Here is a 22,767-nt window from a genome sequence, read left to right as displayed (position 1 = left end):
TCTGTAGGAACTACTAATAAGTATGTCTGTAGGAACTACTAATAAGTGTGTCTGTAGGAACTACTAATAAGTATGTCTGTAGGAACTACTAATAAGTATGTATGTAGGAACTACTAATAAGTATGTATGTAGGAACTACTAATAAGTATGTCTGTAGGAACTACTAATAAGTGTGTCTGTAGGAACTACTAATAAGTATGTCTGTGTGAACTACTAATAAGTATGTATGTAGGAACTACTAATAAGTGTGTCTGTAGGAACTACTAATAAGTATGTCTGTAGGAACTACTACTAAGTATGTCTGTAGGAACTACTAATAAGTATGTCTGTAGGAACTATTAATAAGTATGTCTGTAGGAACTACTAATAAGTATGTCTGTAGGAACTACTAATAAGTGTGTCTGTAGGAACTACTAATAAGTATGTCTGTAGGAACTACTAATAAGTATGTCTGTAGGAACTACTAATAAGTATGTCTGTAGGAACTACTAATAAGTATGTCTGTAGGAACTATTAATAAGTGTGTCTGTAGGAACTACTAATAAGTATGTCTGTAGGAACTACTAATAAGTATGTCTGTAAGAACTACTAATAAGTATGTCTGTAGGAACTACTAATAAGTATGTCTGTAGTAACTACTAATAAGTATGTCTGTAGGAACTACTACTAAGTATGTCTGTAGGAACTACTAATAAGTATGTCTGTAGGAACTACTACTAAGTATGTCTGTAGGAACTACTAATAAGTGTGTCTGTAGGAACTACTAATAAGTATGTCTGTAGGAACTACTACTAAGTATGTATGTAGGAACTACTAATAAGTATGTCTGTAGTAACTACTAATAAGTATGTCTGTAGGAACTACTAATAAGTATGTCTGTAGGAACTACTAATAAGTATGTCTGTAGGAACTACTAATAAGTGTGTCTGTAGGAACTACTAATAAGTATGTCTGTAGGAACTACTAATAAGTATGTCTGTAGGAACTACTAATATGTATGTCTGTAGGAACTACTAATAAGTATGTCTGTAGGAACTATTAATAAGTATGTCTGTATAAACTACTAATAAGTATGTCTGTAGGAACTACTAATAAGTATGTCTGTAGGAACTACTACTAAGTATGTCTTTAGGAACTACTAATAAGTGTGTCTGTAGGAACTACTAATAAGTGTGTCTGTAGGAACTACTAATAAGTATGTCTGTAGTAACTACTAATAAGTATGTCTGTAGGAACTACTAATAAGTATGTCTGTAGGAACTACTAATAAGTATGTCTGTAGGAACTACTAATAAGTATGTCTGTAGGAACTACTAATAAGTATGTATGTAGGAACTACTAATATGTATGTCTGTAGGAACTACTAATAAGTGTGTCTGTAGGAACTACTAATAAGTATGTCTGTAGGAACTACTAATAAGTATGTCTGTAGGAACTATTAATAAGTATGTCTGTATAAACTACTAATAAGTATGTCTGTAGGAACTACTAATAAGTGTGTCTGTAGGAACTATTAATAAGTATGTGACGTACAGAATCTACGCCAGCAATGAACATGTCTGTAACAGTTGTAGTGACGGTTCCCTCGTCAAGGCTTCGGTCCTGTAGAAGAGTGAATACCATGTTGGGGTCTTTTTCCATGTATTCCTTAAGCTTTCCCTCCTCCTCCAAGCGACAAAACTCCGCAATAAGTTCCGTCACGTGTTCTTTACATAGACTGTCACGAAAATACAAATAATTTGATAAGTTCGAAGAGGTTGTAACATTAAATCATTATGAATATGTACTTAATTAGCAAACAACTGTAATATCGGTCCCGTGATATACATTTAATGTATGTAAAGACATAGCCTAAAACAATCTTTCAGGTCGGGAAATGATAAAGAGCAACGCCTGATATAACCCATTTTGTAAGCAGCGACTCATTTGGGAAACGTGAACAATTTAGGATTCTTTCATGAGATCTAGTTGCATGAGATCTGGCGACATTGGATCTGGTCACATGGGATCTGGTTATATGAGATTTGACGACATGAAATTCGACGACATGAGATCTGACGACATGATATCTGGTGACATGAGATCTGGTGACATGAGATCTGGTGACATGAGATCTGACGACATGAGATCTGACGACATGAGATCTGGTGACATGAGATCTGACGACATGAGATCTGGTGACATGAGATCTGGTGACATGAGATCTGGTGACATGAGATCTGGTGACATGAGATCTGACGACATGAGATCTGGTGACATGAGATCTGACGACATGAGATCTGACGACATGAGATCTGGTGACATGAGATCTGGTGACATGAGATCTGACAACATGAGATCTGGTGACATGAGATCTGGTGACATGAGATCTGACGACATGAGATCTGGTGACATGAGATCTGGTGACATGAGATCTGGTGACATGAGATCTGTAGACATGAGATCTGGTGACATGAGATCTGGTGACATGGGATCTGACAACATGAGATCTGTAGACATGGGATCTGACAACATGAGATCTGACGACATGAGATCTGTAGACATGAGATCTGGTGACATGAGATCTGGTGACATGAGATCTGACAACATGAGATCTGACGACATGAGATCTGGTGACATGAGATCTGACAACATGAGATCTGACAACATGAGATCTGACGACATGAGATCTGGTGACATGAGATCTGACAACATGAGATCTGACGACATGAGATCTGGTGACATGGGATCTGACAACATGAGATCTGTAGACATGGGATCTGACAACATGAGATCTGACGACATGAGATCTGTAGACATGAGATCTGGTGACATGAGATCTGGTGACATGAGATCTGACAACATGAGATCTGGTGACATGAGATCTGGTGACATGAGATCTGACAACATGAGATCTGACGACATGAGATCTGTAGACATGAGATCTGACAACATGAGATCTGGTGACATGGGATCTGACGACATGAGATCTGACGACATGAGATCTGGTGACATGGGATCTGACGACATGAGATCTGACGACATGAGATCTGGTGACATGAGATCTGGTGACATGAGATCTGGTGACATGAGATCTGACGACATGAGATCTGACAACATGAGATCTGGTGACATGACGCATTATCTTAGATGTCGGCAGGGTTTAAAACCAAAAATAAACAAATGTAATCCATATTTTTTAACATGCGTTACATTCGCTTTCTGAAGATAATTTGAAGACAGTATACATTCAATTCATAAAATTTTGTCAGTTGTACATTTACATCTTATTAAGGATCAAACAATATGCTTTTCCAAATTACTAAAGATACTAGATTTATCTTCATCTATATTTGGTGACAAGTAAAACAAGACATTCGGCGAATTGCAGTATCCCATCGGCTGTAGAATGCACAGATGGTGAATTCGTGTAGAAAGTAACCCTACACACTTAATGCTGTACATACACACTCAATTTTAATAGGCGATATCAGAAGTTCAATGTTAGTGAACCCATGCCCCAAATAAGAGGAACGGGAGAAGAGCTCATAAGTAGTGAGAACTTGTATGTCATACATTGGTCATTTTGGACATTAGAATATGTTTAAATCAATCAAATCACAAGTAAGAAGCATCAGTGATAAGTAGCACAGGAGATCAGGCTCAAACATGCACCAAGACTGAGTTCCAGTGACAAGTAATGCAGGAAATAGTCCCCCGGACAAGATAAAGTGTGGAAGGATTGAAGGACGGAAGGTTCCGACGGACACAAGTGGTACATGTACCTGTGTTTTCCGTTGGAGGACTAATAATGAAAGTGACCAAAACACCGCATCTGTGTCTTCTTTTAGCATTCCGTAATCTCGACACTCGCTTCCGTAATCTAAAAGCAACATCTGCCGCCAAACAGTGAAAGTTAAAATCCAAGTCATGCAAAATCAAACTGAAATATGATAATAAAGCTTACTTTCTTAATGCTAGGAAACTTTCTTCGAACTTTCTGTAAAACGGCGTCTTCAATTTGAGGTATTTATGCGGCCTCACTATGGCCCTCAGGTCTTTCTCCACAGCTTCCACGAAAATGTCAAGACCATAGATGATGGTGTCCAACCGATGTCCACCGTCAAGGCACCCGAGACGCTTGTTGAAACAAAGCATGCCGACACCTGCTCGGTTAAAAAGAACAACTGATTTCTAAAAAGACTGATTTCCAAAACGAACGACCGATTACTAAAAAGAATAACTGATTTCTAAAAAAGGAACGACTGATTTAAAAAAAAAAAAAAACGACTGATTTCTAAAACGAACGACTGATTTAAAGAACAACGGATTTCTAGGAGATATCTATCGTTAAATTTTGTATTCGTTGAAGTATCGAAGAGGTTCATAAGATTGATATTGTTCTTTTTTATGAATAATATGTTGTATCAGTATTTCTTGTTCATCTTTTGTTTAGTCGCCCCAACAACGACAATTTGTCCATAAGATAGACAGGATCAACACACAGTCATTATAGAACATCAATGTACATATACAATGATATATACAATGATAAATGTAGACTAAATTGCAACAAAGATATAGATTTCAGTAAAGCAACAGATAACAGCAAAGGTTTGGCGTACAAAATACAACAGTAATGGCGGACACACATGGCATCCGCCATCATGTGTCCCGTCACCACAAGAGGGCGTCGATGAAAATGAAACGTTAATTGATATAAATGAAGTGTACTTTCAGTGGTGAAGCGGTATAAGGATTGTTGTACATCGTCCATAACCAAAGACTTTCGGAGCGTTTCTACATAGTCGTCTGCTACGATACTGATTTTCGGTAAGTATGGCTCCAGACTGGTAGGTCGGTTGGTCAATCTCTGTGTAGGTTTTCGGACACGGGCCCACTCTTCACCATTTCTAAAAGTAGGGAAAATATACCTAATATAACTGTTTGTTGAATGTTCTTCTTCCTCGTGACAGTAAGGTCGATGATCTCACAGATAAAGTACCAATATACTGGTTAGTAGAGTAAATATTTAATGACCACTCAATATTCTATAGGTCAAAGGGAAAGTAAGTCGAGTGTGAGCTGAGTTGAATGAAACAAGAAATTCCCGAGGGATCTTAGCGCCCACCTTTGAATGATCCATACCAGTCAAATGAAAGACTGATATTTTCTCCTCTTTTCCCTTCTTTCACTCTTCCTTCAAAGCATTTGATAACTTTATATAACAATATATAGCAGGCGCTACCTGCAATTGTCATAATCCAAGATGACCATACTATTTGTCATCATTTAAAAACTTTCAAACAGACTTGTATGCAAGACCACGGGGAACATCTACATTCAAATTTGAGAAAGACCCATAATAGCCAGTTAGTACTTCAAAAAATTGTTAATGAAATTCCAATTGTCAAAATCCAAGATAGCTGCATGTTGGCCATGTTGTTGTCGGGTGTCCTATACTTGGATCTGCATAACTAGGGATCAAGGGGAACCTACATATGAAATTTGAGAACTAGCAGTAACAAACTTTAATTGTCAAAATCCATGATGACCGCCTGTCGGCTACGTTGTTTTCCAATTGGTCCCAAAATGCAATATGCACAACTTGAGATACAGGGCAACCTACATATGAAATTTAAGAAAGGTCTTTTAGCACTTTCTGAGAAACAGCAAAAACAAAAACTTCAATTGTCAAAACCCAAAATGGCCGTGTATTGGCCATGTTGTTTTTCGGATCGCTCCTAAAATGCAATATGCACAACTAAGGACTGAGGGGAAACTGCATTTGAAATTTGAGAAAGATCCTTTAGCAATTTCTGAGAGAAAGCAATAACAACAATTGTCAAAATCAAAGATGGCCGCCTGTCGGCCATGTTGTTTTCCGATCGCTCCCAAAATGCAATATGCACAACTAGGGACTGAGGGGAAACTGCATTTGGAATTTGAGAATGATCCATTCAGAACTTTCTGAGAAAAAGCGATAACAAACTTCAATTAACAAAATACAAGATAGCCGCCTGTCAGTCATGTTGTATTCTGATCGGTTCAAAAATGCAATATGCACAACTAGAGACCAAGGGGAACCTACATTTGAAATTTGAGAAAGTTCCTTTCAGCACTTTCTGAGAAATAGCGATAACAAGAATTTTTTTTTACGGACGGACGGATTGACGGACCTCGGACCACGGATGCAGGGCGATTTGAATATGCCTACCATCAGATAAGGGTGTGAAAAAAATGCATAGATAAAAGTGAAAAGCTTTCCGTCTTCGATTCTGACAACAATTTCAATGTAGTCATTGATTATATTTAGACAGCAGACAATTCTTACTTGGTGGTTGGACGTGAAACGATCACAAAATAGAAAGTTGACAATTGAACCCTATTCTGTATACATATGAAAGCGTAGAAAATACCTACAGTAATAAGAGGCCCGGCTGTTCCCCTGTTCTCTCGTAGAACGCGTTACAGATAGGAAGGCTGAACCGCTCCGGAAACTTTGGAGTAACAGACAATGCCTGTTGACACAGCTCGGGTGACGAAATACACACACAGTAGTCACTCCCCATCCGGAACTTCGATATGTCCCCGTACCGGTCCCGGAACGTCCGTAGAAGGCTTTCTACATCCCGGGCACCAATGTCAGCTGACAAAAGCCAGGAAAGTTTTCAGCTTCGTGCTGGTAAAATTAAAATTACGCGACGAAGACATTTACTGTCTTCGATCGATATACAATACATAAAGTGAACATGATAACACCAATACCTAACATCGTAACACCAATACTTAACATCATAACACCAATACCTAACATCATAACACCAATACCTAACACCATAACACCAATACTAAACATCATAACACCAATACCTAACATCATAACACCAATACCTAACATCATAACATCAATACCTGACATCATAACACCGATACCTAACATCATAACACCAATAACTAACATCATAACACCAATACCTAACATCATAACACCAATACCTAACATCATAACACCAATAACATCATAACACCAATACCTAACATCATAACACCAATACCTAACATCATAACACCAATACCTAACATCATAACACCAATACCTAACATCATAACACCAATACCTAACATCATAACACCAATACCTAACATCATAACACCAATACCTAACATCATAACACCAATACCTAACATCATAACACCAATACCTAACATCATAACACCAATACCTAACATCATAACACCAATACCTAACACCATAACACCAATACCTAACATCATAACACCAATACCTAACATCATAACACCAATACCTAACATCATAACACCAATACCTAACATCATAACACCAATACCTAACATCATAACACCAATACCTAACATCATAACACCAATACCTAACATCATAACACCAATACCTAACATCATAACACCAATACCTACATCATAACACTAATACCTAACATCATAACACCAATACCTAACATCATAACACCAATACCTAACATCATAACACCAATACCTAACATCATAACACCAATACCTAACATCATAACACCAATACCTAACATCATAACACCAATACCTAAACAATAACACCAAACAACATCATAACACCAAGACTAAATCAAACACCATACCAACATAACACCGCTACCTAACATCATAACACATAAACTAACACATACAACACTAAACCAACATCATAACACCAATACCGAACATCAATAAACATCCAAATAACCATAACATCATAACACCAGATAACCAAACCAACATAAACACAAACAACATCATAACACCAAACCTAACCATCATAACACCAATACCTAACATCATAACACCAATACCTAACATCAAACACCAATACCTAACACTCAAACACAACACCATACCAAACTCTAACATACCAACACAACACAATACCTAACAGCATAACATCCAAACCTAACATCAAACACCAAAACACTAAACAGCCATAACACCAATACCTAACATCATAACACCAATACCTAACATCATAACACCAATACCTAACACCATAACACCAATACCTAACATCATAACACCAATACCTAACATCATAACACAATACCTAACATCATAACACCAATACCTAACATCATAACACCAATACCTAACATCATAACACCGATACCTAACATCATAAACACCAATACCTAACATCATAACACCAATACCTAACATCATAACACCAATACCTAACATCATAACACCAATACCTAACACATAACACCAATACCTAACATCATAACACCAATACCTAACATCATAACATCAATACCTAACATCATAACACCAATACCTAACATCATAACACCAATACCTAACATCATAACACCAATACCTAACATCATAACACAATACCTAACATCATAACACCGATACCTAACATCATAACACCAATACCTAACATGCCTAACACCAATACCTAACATCATAACACCATACCGAACGATTAATAACACCATACCTAACATCATAAACACCATAACATAACCTTATAACAACCGAATACCTAACATCATAAACACCAATACCGAACAATCATCAACACCAATACCTAACATCATAACACCAATACCTAACATCATAACACCAATACCTACATCATAACACCAATACCTAACATCATAACACCAATACCTAACATCATAACACCAATACCTAACATCATAACACCAATACCTAACATCATAACACCAATACCTAACATCATAACACCAATACCTAACATCATAACACCAATACCTAACATCATAACACCAATACCTAACATCATAACACCAATACCTAACATCATAACACCAATACCTAACATCATAACACCAATACCTAACATCATAACACCAATACCTAACATCATAACACCAATACCTAACATCATAACACCAATACCTAACATCATAACACCAATACCTAACATCATAACACCAATACCTAACATCATAACACCAATACCTAACATCATAACACCAATACCTAACATCATAACACCAATACCTAACATCATAACACCAATACCTAACATCATAACACCAATACCTAACATCATAACACCAATACCTAACATCATAACACCAATACCTAACATCATAACACCAATACCTAACATCATAACACCAATACCTAACATCATAACACCAATACCTAACATCATAACACCAATACCTAACATCATAACACCAATACCTAACATCATAACACCAATACCTAACATCATAACACCAATACTTAACATCATAACACCAATACCTAACATTATAACACCAATACCTAACATCATAACACCAATACCTAACATTATAACACCAATACCTAACATCAAAACACCAATACCTAACATCATAACACCAATACCTAACATCATAACACCAATACCTGACATCATAACATCAATACCTAACATCATAACACCAATACCTAACATGATAACATCAATACCTAGCATCATAACACCAATACCTAACATCATGACACCAATACCTAACATCATAACACCAATACCTAACATTATAACACCAATACCTAACATCATAACACCAATACCTAACATTATAACACCAATACCTAACATCATAACACCAATACCTAACATCATAACACCAATACCTGACAGTTTATTTGAACAATAATTTAATTTTGCTTGTAACAAGCATTTTCATTGGCTCAAAAAATTATGTTATCATCTCATAACATAAAAAATGACTGTGACGTCAGCGGAGTAAGCGTTGTTCACGGGATTTTGTATTGATCGATGTGTTTTTAGATATCTGGAGCAAAAATAAACATGTTAAACTTAATGAAAATGTTTCTTATCGTTGTTAATTAAATTATAAGGGTTAACTGTAATATTGTTTTTATGTTATTGAGCAATAACACAAAAAACTGGGGTGTACTCTTTTCATAAACCGCTCTTCGCGGTTTATGAAAAGAGTACACCCCAGTTGTTTGTGTTATTGCTCAATAACGTAAAAACAATATTACAGTTAACCCTTAAAAAACCTCAGTGTTTTTTTTAAGTTCCTTTTTGATTGACTTTAACGTAGGTGAAGACAAAGGTGACAATTACAATGAGTATCGGTGATCTGGTACTTACTGAACGGCTTGAATTGTAACATTGTGCCGAGGTATGGTATGTTGTATATGCCTCTTGGCCCGGGAATGTCATGGAATGGTTTGGCGTCCTCGGGTGCACTATCCAACAAAGTAGCTGTGTGGACCAGGCAAACTCTCGGAACGGTGTTGAGTACCACGTGTAACAACCGGCAAGTCCTGTTTAAAATCAGCAATATATATAATAGTACCACAGTAAATCAGACCAAACTATCAGGCCTACCACTTACATCAAGTTGCTTCGTCCTGTTTAAAAACAACAGTATGCAGGGTAGTACCATAGTAGGGCCCAGGAACTATACGGCCTACCACTTACTACATCAAGTTGATTCGTAGGTTATGGATTTTGTACTCTAGTTGGGACCAAGTCTATACTATTGATATCTACTTCTCTTTTCTTGACGATCAGCTTTAATAATGACAGAGTGGCAGGTTCACCCGATGTCAGTATAACATGACCTAGCAGTAAGGACTGGTTCACCCATTGTCAGTATAATGTCATCGGCTGATGTGTAACGCCACCGTGTCAAGGTGTAGCATTTTATTTCTATAATACTTTAAAACGTGACCCCGTCATTTCAGAGTGATAACACTATAAAACGTCCGTCAGTGACCCCCTTATTTCAGTTATATAACACTATAAAACGTCCATCGGTAGTCCCGTCATGTCAGTGAGATAACACTTTAAAACGTCCGTCAATGATCCAACCATTTCAGCACATGCGTCTTCTTGTAAGTATCAATAGGGGAAAATATCTTACTAAGATAAATCCGACTAAAATGTCAAATGCACGCAAACTTAAGTAACGTACCTTGGTTTGCATGCTATTCTTTTGGCGTATGGCAATGATTTAAATATGAGAAGGTGGATCAAAAGCGATAGTGATAGCCGATGATGCATCGACTGTGGAACGGAAGTAGTCTGTTTATCTTAGTGGTATGCAGGTGGTAATCTGATTTGTTGACAACTCTATGAACAAAACTATCTATAATTGTCGACCAATCTAGTCTACTTCCGTCCCACAGTCGATGCATCGTAGATCTTCAAGTGTTACATCTTGTTGATATGATATGAATAGTGTATGATAATGTTTTCCATTAATACTAACCTGAAGCAGACATCTGTGATTTCAGTGAGACAACACTACAAAACGTCCGGCAATGCCCCAGTCATTTCAGTGAGATAACACTATAAAATGTCCGTCAATGACCCCAACATGTCAGTAATATAACACTATACAACGATCGTTACTTGTTCCGTCATTTCAGTGAGACAACACTATAAAACGTCCGTCAATGACCCCAACATGTCAGTAATACAATACTATACAATGATCGTTACTTGTTCCGTCATTTCAGTGAGACAACACTATAAAACGTCCGTCAGTGACCCGATCATTTCATTGAGATAACACTATAAAACGTTCGTCGGTTGGCCGTCATTTCATTGAGATAACACTATAAAACGTTCGTCGGGTGCCCATCATTTCATTGAGATAACACTATAAAACGTTCGTCGGTTGCCCATCATTTCATTGAGATAACACTATAAAACATCCGTCGGTGACCCGATCATTTCATTATGATAAAAACGCCATTTAGTGGCCCCGTCATTTCAGTGTGATAACAATATAAATGCCCGTCAGATTATTGTGTAAGAGGACTTACATATGTATATACATGTAAACTAAACCAGTCCTATGTTACAGCGTTCTTCATCATATATATATTGTCGCAATGCATAAAATGTACATATATACGTGTACGAAAGTATACAAGTGTGTTATTGATGTTTTATTAATTAATTGAATGCAAAGCGATCAAATGTTGTCGTTAATAAACATATATGCCTGTATATAAACACATGTATGTATTGTCAAACCTATGACTGTTTATATAATGTTACATAAGCAGTCATGAATCTACGGAAGCGTATTAGGGCCACTATGAATTTTTTTTTTAATTTGTACGTACGATTTACTAATTCGTACGTAAGATTTACTAATTCGTACGTACGGATTACTAATTCGTACGTACGATTTACTAATCCGTACGTACGGATTACTAATTTATATTCCGGTAATGTTCGCACCTTCTACATGTTTTGTCAATACTACACACCTTATTCCGGTAATGTTCACACCTTATACATGTTTTGTCAATACCACACACCATATTCCGGTAATGTTCACACCTACATGTTTTGTCAATACTACACACCATATTCCGGTAATGTTCACACCTACATGTTTTGTCAATACTACACACCATATTCCGGTAACGTTCACACCTTCATGTTTTGTTAATACTAAACACCATATTCCGGTAACGTTCACACCTACATGTTTTGTCAATACTACACACCATATTCCGGTAATGTTCACACCCCTACATGTTTTGTCAATACTGCACACCATATTCCGGTAATGTTCACACCTACATGTTTTGTCAATACTACACACCATATTCCGGTAATGTTCACACCTCTACATGTTTTGTCAATACTACACACCATATTCCGGTAATGTTCACACCTACATGTTTTGTCAATACTACACACCATATTCCGGTAATGTTCACACCTTCTACATGTTTTGTCAATACTACACACCATATTCCGGTAATGTTCACACCTACATGTTTTGTCAATACCACACACCATATTCCGGTAATGTTCACACCTTCTACATGTTTTGTCAATACTACACACCATATTCCGGTAATGTTCACACCTACATGTTTTGTCAATACTACACACCATATTCCGGTAATGTTCACACCTACATGTTTTGTCAATACCACACACCATATTCCGGTAATGTTCACACCTACATGTTTTGTCAATACTACACACCATATTCCGGTAATGTTCACACCCCTACATGTTTTGTCAATACCACACACCATATTCCGGTAATGTTCACACCTTCTACATGTTTTGTCAATACTACACACCATATTCCGGTAATGTTCACACCTACATGTTTTGTCAATACTACACACCATATTCCGGTAATGTTCACACCTACATGTTTTGTCAATACTACACACCATATTCCGGTAATGTTCACACCTTCTACATGTTTTGTCAATACTACACACCATATTCCGGTAATGTTCGCACCTTCTACATGTTTTGTCAATACCACACGCCATATTCCGGTAATGTTCACACCTACATGTTTTGTCAATACTACACACCATATTCCGGTAATGTTCACACCTACATGTTTTGTCAATACTACACACCATATTCCGGTAATGTTCACACCCCTACATGTTTTGTCAATACTACACACCATATTCCGGTAATGTTCACACCTACATGTTTTGTCAATACTACACACCATATTCCGGTAATGTTCACACCTTCTACATGTTTTGTCAATACTACACACCATATTCCGGTAAGGTTCACACCCCTACATGTTTTGTCAATACTACACACCATATTCCGGTAATGTTCACATCTTATACATGTGTTGTCAATACTACACACCATATTCCGGTAATGTTCACACCTTATACATGTTTTGTCAATACCACACACCATATTCCGGTAATGTTCACACCTACATGTTTTGTCAATACCACACACCATATTCCGGTAATGTTCACACCTACATGTTTTGTCAATACCACACACCATATTCCGGTAATGTTCACACCTTCTACATGTTCTGTCAATACTACACACCATATTCCGGTAATGTTCACACCTTCTACATGTTTTGTCAATACTACACACCATATTCCGGTAATGTTCACACCTACATGTTTTGTCAATACTACACACCATATTCCGGTAATGTTCACACCTACATGTTTTGTCAATACTACACACCATATTCCGGTAATGTTCACACCTTCTACATGTTTTGTCAATACCACACACCATATTCCGGTAATGTTCACACCTTATACATGTTTTGTCAATACCACACACCATATTCCGGTAATGTTCACACCTTCTACATGTTTTGTCAATACTACACACCATATTCCTGTAATGTTCACACCTTATACATGTTTTGTCAATACCACACACCATATTCCGGTAATGTTCGCACCTTCTACATGTTTTGTCAATACCACACACCATATTCCGGTAATGTTCACACCTACATGTTTTGTCAATACTACACACCATATTCCGGTAATGTTCACACCTTCTACATGTTTTGTCAATACTACACACCATATTCCGGTAATGTTCACACCTTATACATGTTTTGTCAATACTACACACCATATTCCGGTAATGTTCACACCTACATGTTTTGTCAATACCACACACCATATTCCGGTAATGTTCACACCTTCTACATGTTTTGTCAATACTACACACCATATTCCGGTAATGTTCACACCTACATGTTTTGTCAATACCACACACCATATTCCGGTAATGTTCACACCTACATGTTTTGTCAATACTACACACCATGTTCCAGTAATGTTCACACCCCTACATGTTTTGTCAATACTACACACCATATTCCGGTAATGTTCACACCTTATACATGTTTTGTCAATACTACACACCATATTCCGGTAATGTTCGCACCTACATGTTATGTCAATACTACACACCATATTCCGGTAATGTTCACACCTTATACATGTTTTGTCAATACTACACACCATATTCCGGTAATGTTCGCACCTACATGTTATGTCAATACTACACACCATATTCCGGTAATGTTCACAACTTCTACATGTTTTGTCAATACCACACACCATATTCCGGTAATGTTCACAACTTCTACATGTTTTGTCAATACTACACACCATATTCCGGTAATGTTCACAACTTCTACATGTTTTGTCAATACCACACACCATATTCCGGTAATGTTCACAACTTCTACATGTTTTGTCAATACTACACACCATATTCCGGTAATGTTCACACCTACATGTTTTGTCAATACCACACACCATATTCCGGTAATGTTCACACCTTCTACATGTTTTGTCAATACTACACACCATATTCCGGTAATGTTCACACCTTCTACATGTTTTGTCAATACCACACACCATATTCCGGTAATGTTCACACCTACATGTTTTGTCAATACTACACACCATATTCCGGTAACGTTCACACCTTCATGTTTTGTCAATACTACACACCATATTCCGGTAATGTTCACACCTCTACATGTTTTGTCAATACCACACACCATATTCCGGTAATGTTCACACCTACATGTTTTGTCAATACTACACACCATATTCCGGTAATGTTCACACCCCTACATGTTTTGTCAATACTACACACCATATTCCGGTAACGTTCACACCTTCATGTTTTGTCAATACTACACACCATATTCCGGTAATGTTCACACCTTCTACATGTTTTGTCAATACTACACACCATATTCCGGTAATGTTCACACCTTATACATGTTTTGTCAATACTACACACCATATTCCGGTAATGTTCACACCTTCTACATGTTTTGTCAATACTACACACCATATTCCGGTAATGTTCACACCTTATACATGTTTTGTCAATACCACACACCATATTCCGGTAATGTTCACACCCCTACATGTTTTGTCAATACTACACACCATATTCCGGTAATGTTCACACCTACATGTTTTGTCAATACTACACACCATATTCCGGTAATGTTCACACCTTATACATGTTTTGTCAATACTACACACCATATTCCGGTAATGTTCACACCTCTACATGTTTTGTCAATACTACACACCATATTCCGGTAATGTTCACACCTACATGTTTTGTCAATACTACACACCATATTCCGGTAATGTTCACACCTTCTACATGTTTTGTCAATACTACACACCATATTCCGGTAATGTTCACACCTTCTACATGTTATGTCAATACCACACACCATATTCCGGTAATGTTCACACCTACATGTTTTGTCAATACTACACACCATATTCCGGTAATGTTCACACCTTCTACATGTTTTGTCAATACTACACACCATATTCCGGTAATGTTCCCACCTTATACATGTTTTGTCAATACCACACACCATATTCCGGTAATGTTCACACCTTCTACATGTTTTGTCAATACTACACACCATATTCCGGTAATGTTCACACCTACATGTTTTGTCAATACTACACACCATATTCCGGTAATGTTCACACCTACATGTTTTGTCAATACTACACACCATATTCCGGTAATGTTCACACCTTATACATGTTTTGTCAATACCACACACCATATTCCGGTAATGTTCACACCTTCTACATGTTTTGTCAATACTACACACCATATTCCGGTAATGTTCGCACCTTATACATGTTTTGTCAATACTACACACCATATTCCGGTAATGTTCACACCTTCTACATGTTTTGTCAATACTACACACCATATTCCGGTAATGTTCACACCCCTACATGTTTTGTCAATATTACACACCATATTCCGGTAATGTTCACACCCCTACATGTTTTGTCAATATTACACACCATATTCCGGTAATGTTCACACCTTCTACATGTTTTGTCAATACTACACACCATATTCCGGTAATGTTCACACCCCTACATGTTTTGTCAATATTACACACCATATTCCGGTAATGTTCACACCCCTACATGTTTTGTCAATATTACACACCATATTCCGGTAATGTTCACACCCCTACATGTTTTGTCAATATTACACACCATATTCCGGTAATGTTCACACCCCTACATGTTTTGTCAATACCACACACCATATTCCGGTAATGTTCACACCTACATGTTTTGTCAATACTACACACCATATTCTGGTAATGTTCACACCTTATACATGTTTTGTCAATACTACACACCATATTCCGGTAATGTTCACACCTACATGTTTTGTCAATACCACACACCATATTCCGGTAATGTTCACACCTACATGTTTTGTCAATACTACACACCATATTCCGGTAATGTTCACACCCCTACATGTTATGTCAATACTACACACCATATTCCGGTAATGTTCACACCTTCTACATGTTTTGTCAATACTACACACCATATTCCGGTAATGTTCACACCTACATGTTTTGTCAATACTACACACCATATTCCGGTAATGTTCACACCTTATACATGTTTTGTCAATACTACACACCATATTCCGGTAATGTTCACACCCCTACATATTTTGTCAATACTACACACCATATTCCGGTAATGTTCACACCTTATACATGTTTTGTCAATACTACACACCATATTCTGGTAATGTTCACACCTTATACATGTTTTGTCAATACTACACACCATATTCCGGTAATGTTCACACCTACATGTTTTGTCAATACTACACACCATATTCCGGTAATGTTCACACCTACATGTTTTGTCAATACTACACACCATATTCCGGTAATGTTCACACCTACATGTTTTGTCAATACTACACACCATATTCCGGTAATGTTCACACCTACATGTTTTGTCAATACTACACACCATATTCCGGTAATGTTCACACCCCTACATGTTTTGTCAATACCACACACCATATTCCGGTAATGTTCACACCTTCTACATGTTTTGTCAATACTACACACCATATTCCGGTAATGTTCACACCTTCTACATGTTTTGTCAATATTACACACCATATTCCGGTAATGTTCACACCTTCTACATGTTTTGTCAATATTACACACCATATTCCGGTAATGTTCACACCTTCTACATGTTTTGTCAATACTACACACCATATTCCGGTAATGTTCACACCTTATACATGTTTTGTCAATACTACACACCATATTCCGGTAATGTTCACACCTTCTACATGTTTTGTCAATACTACACACCATATTCCGGTAATGTTCACACCTTATACATGTTTTGTCAATACTACACACCATATTCCGGTAATGTTCACACCTTCTACATGTTTTGTCAATACTACACACCATATTCCGGTAATGTTCACACCTTCTACATGTTTTGTCAATACTACACACCATATTCCGGTAATGTTCACACCCCTACATGTTTTGTCAATACCACACACCATATTCCGGTAATGTTCACACCTTCTACATGTTTTGTCAATACCACACACCATATTCCGGTAATGTTCACACCTACATGTTTTGTCAATACTACACACCATATTCCGGTAATGTTCACACCTTATACATGTTTTGTCAATACTACACACCATATTCCGGTAATGTTCACACCTACATGTTTTGTCAATACTACACACCATATTCCGGTAATGTTCGCACCTTATACATGTTTTGTCAATACCACACACCATATTCCGGTAATGTTCACACCCCTACATGTTTTGTCAATACCACACACCATATTCCGGTAATGTTCACACCTTCTACATGTTATGTCAATACTACACACCATATTCCGGTAATGTTCACACCTTCTACATGTTTTGTCAATACTACACACCATATTCCGGTAATGTTCGCACCTACATGTTTTGTCAATACTACACACCATATTCCGGTAATGTTCACACCTTCTACATGTTTTGTCAATACCACACACCATATTCCGGTAATGTTCGTACCTTCTACATGTTTTGTCAATACTACACACCATATTCCGGTAATGTTCGCACCTACATGTTTTGTCAATACTACACACCATATTCCGGTAATGTTCACACCTTCTACATGTTTTGTCAATACTACACACCATATTCCGGTAATGTTCACACCTTCTACATGTTTTGTCAATACTACACACCATATTCCGGTAATGTTCACACCCCTACATGTTTTGTCAATACCACACACCATATTCCGGTAATGTTCACACCTTCTACATGTTTTGTCAATACTACACACCATATTCCGGTAATGTTCACACCCCTACATGTTTTGTCAATACCACACACCATATTCCGGTAATGTTCACACCTTCTACATGTTTTGTCAATACTACACACCATATTCCGGTAATGTTCACACCTTCTACATGTTTTGTCAATACTACACACCATATTCCGGTAATGTTCGCACCTACATGTTTTGTCAATACTACACACCATATTCCGGTAATGTTCACACCTTCTACATGTTTTGTCAATACTACACACCATATTCCGGTAATGTTCACACCTTCTACATGTTTTGTCAATACTACACACCATATTCCGGTAATGTTCACACCCCTACATGTTTTGTCAATACCACACACCATATTCCGGTAATGTTCACACCCCTACATGTTTTGTCAATACCACACACCATATTCCGGTAATGTTCGTACCTTCTACATGTTTTGTCAATACTACACACCATATTCCGGTAATGTTCGCACCTACATGTTTTGTCAATACTACACACCATATTCCGGTAATGTTCACACCTTCTACATGTTTTGTCAATACTACACACCATATTCCGGTAATGTTCACACCTTCTACATGTTTTGTCAATACTACACACCATATTCCGGTAATGTTCACACCCCTACATGTTTTGTCAATACCACACACCATATTCCGGTAATGTTCACACCTTCTACATGTTTTGTCAATACTACACACCATATTCCGGTAATGTTCCCACCTTATACATGTTTTGTCAATACCACACACCATATTCCGGTAATGTTCACACCTTCTACATGTTTTGTCAATACTACACACCATATTCCGGTAATGTTCCCACCTTATACATGTTTTGTCAATACTACACACCATATTCCGGTAATGTTCACACCTTCTACATGTTTTGTCAATACTACACACCATATTCCGGTAATGTTCACACCTTCTACATGTTTTGTCAATACCACACACCATATTCCGGTAATGTTCACACCCCTACATGTTTTGTCAATACTACACACCATATTCCGGTAATGTTCACACCCCTACATGTTTTGTCAATACCACACACCATATTCCGGTAATGTTCACACCTACATGTTTTGTCAATACTACACACCATATTCCGGTAATGTTCACACCTTCTACATGTTTTGTCAATACTACACACCATATTCCGGTAATGTTCACACCCCTACATGTTTTGTCAATACTACACACCATATTCCGGTAATGTTCACACCTTCTACATGTTTTGTCAATACTACACACCATATTCCGGTAATGTTCACACCTTATACATGTTTTGTCAATACTACACACCATATTCCGGTAATGTTCACACCTTCTTCATGTTTTGTCAATACTACACACCATATTCCGGTAATGTTCACACCTACATGTTTTGTCAATACTTCACACCATATTCCGGTAATGTTCACACCTACATGTTTTGTCAATACTACACACCATATTCCGGTAATGTTCACACCTTCTTCATGTTTTGTCAATACTACACACCATATTCCTGTAATGTTCACACCTTCTACATGTTTTGTCAATACTACACACCATATTCCGGTAATGTTCACACCTTCTACATGTTTTGTCAATACTACACACCATATTCCGGTAATGTTCACACCTTAAACATGTTTTGTCAATACCACACACCATATTCCGGTAATGTTCACACCTTAAACATGTTTTGTCAATACTACACACCATATTCCGGTAATGTTCACACCTTAAACATGTTTTGTCAATACCACACACCATATTCCGGTAATGTTCACACCTTCTACATGTTTTGTCAATACTACACACCATATTCTGGTAATGTTCGCACCTACATGTTTTGTCAATACTACACACCATATTCCGGTAATGTTCACACCTTCTACATGTTTTGTCAATACCACACACCATATTCCTGTAATGTTCACACCTACATGTTATGTCAATACCACACACCATATTCCGGTAATGTTCACACCTACATGTTTTGTCAATACCACACACCATATTCCGGTAATGTTCACACCTTATACATGTTTTGTCAATACCACACACCATATTCCGGTAATGTTCACACCTACATGTTTTGTCAATACTACACACCATATTCCGGTAATGTTCGCACCTTCTACATGTTTTGTCAATACTACACACCATATTCCGGTAATGTTCACACCTACATGTTTTGTCAATACTACACACCATATTCCGGTAATGTTCGCACCTTCTACATGTTTTGTCAATACCACACACCATATTCCGGTAATGTTCACACCTTCAATACTACACACCATATTCCGGTAATGTTCACACCTTATACATGTTTTGTCAATACTACACACCATATTCCGGTAATGTTCACACCTACATGTTTTGTCAATACTACACACCATATTCCGGTAATGTTCACACCTTCTTCATGTTTTGTCAATACTACACACCATATTCCGGTAATGTTCACACCTTCTACATGTTATGTCAATACTACACACCATATTCCGGTAATGTTCACACCTTCTACATGTTATGTCAATACTACACACCATATTCCGGTAATGTTCACACCTTCTTCATGTTTTGTCAATACTACACACCATATTCCGGTAATGTTCACACCTACATGTTTTGTCAATACTACACACCATATTCCGGTAATGTTCACACCTTCTTCATGTTTTGTCAATACTACACACCATATTCCGGTAATGTTCACACCTTCTACATGTTATGTCAATACTACACACCATATTCCGGTAATGTTCACACCTTCTACATGTTATGTCAATACTACACACCATATTCCGGTAATGTTCACACCTACATGTTTTGTCAATACCACACACCATATTCCGGTAATGTTCACACCTACATGTTTTGTCAATACTACACACCATATTCCGGTAATGTTCACACCTTCTACATGTTTTGTCAATACCACACACCATATTCCGGTAATGTTCACACCTTCAATACTACACACCATATTCCGGTGATGTTCACACCTTATACATGTTTTGTCAATACCACACACCATATTCCGGTAATGTTCACACCTTCAATACTACACACCATATTCCGGTGATGTTCACACCTTATACATGTTTTGTCAATACTACACACCATATTCCGGTGATGTTCACACCTTATACATGTTTTGTCAATACTACACACCATATTCCGGTAATGTTCACACCTTATACATGTTTTGTCAATACTACACACCATATTCTGGTAATGTTCACACCTTATACATGTTTTGTCAATACTACACACCATATTCCGGTAATGTTCACACCTTATACATGTTTTGTCAATACTACACACCATATTCCGGTAATGTTCACACCTTATACATGTTTTGTCAATACTACACACCATATTCCGGTAATGTTCACACCTTATACATGTTTTGTCAATACTACACACCATATTCCGGTAATGTTCACACCTTATACATGTTTTGTCAATACTACACACCATATTCCGGTAATGTTCACACCTTATACATGTTTTGTCAATACTACACACCATATTCTGGTAATGTTCACACCTTATACATGTTTTGTCAATACTACACACCATATTCCGGTAATGTTCACACCTTATACATGTTTTGTCAATACTACACACCATATTCCGGTAATGTTCACACCTTCTACATGTTTTGTCAATACCACACACCATATTCTGGTAATGTTCACACCTACATGTTTTGTCAATACCACACACCATATTCCGGTAATGTTCACACCTTCTTCATGTTTTGTCAATACCACACACCATATTCCGGTAATGTTCACACCTTC

The 22,767-nt window shown here is 37.3% G+C and overlaps 1 protein-coding gene across 1 annotated transcript in view; it reads right to left on the bottom strand.

Annotated features, from left to right (window-relative positions):
- The window catches only part of LOC117338588 (cytochrome P450 CYP12A2-like), a 49,245-nt gene that overhangs the window by 9,897 nt on the left and 16,581 nt on the right, over window positions 1-22,767 (bottom strand). Inside the window, exons 2-6 of the mRNA XM_033899945.1 lie at window positions 10,097-10,272; window positions 6,403-6,628; window positions 4,714-4,892; window positions 3,947-4,145; window positions 1,534-1,717 (exon numbers count right to left, since the gene is read on the bottom strand). Of these exons, the coding sequence (XP_033755836.1) occupies window positions 1,534-1,717; window positions 3,947-4,145; window positions 4,714-4,892; window positions 6,403-6,628; window positions 10,097-10,272 (964 nt within the window). The remainder of the gene's footprint in view (window positions 1-1,533; window positions 1,718-3,946; window positions 4,146-4,713; window positions 4,893-6,402; window positions 6,629-10,096; window positions 10,273-22,767) is intronic.

Source organism: Pecten maximus, chromosome 11 (genome assembly GCF_902652985.1).
Source record: "Pecten maximus chromosome 11, xPecMax1.1, whole genome shotgun sequence".
In the NCBI taxonomy this organism is placed as follows: domain Eukaryota; kingdom Metazoa; phylum Mollusca; class Bivalvia; order Pectinida; family Pectinidae; genus Pecten; species Pecten maximus.
Note: the sequence above shows the minus strand (reverse complement) of the source record. Positions and strands in the feature narration are given on the sequence as shown.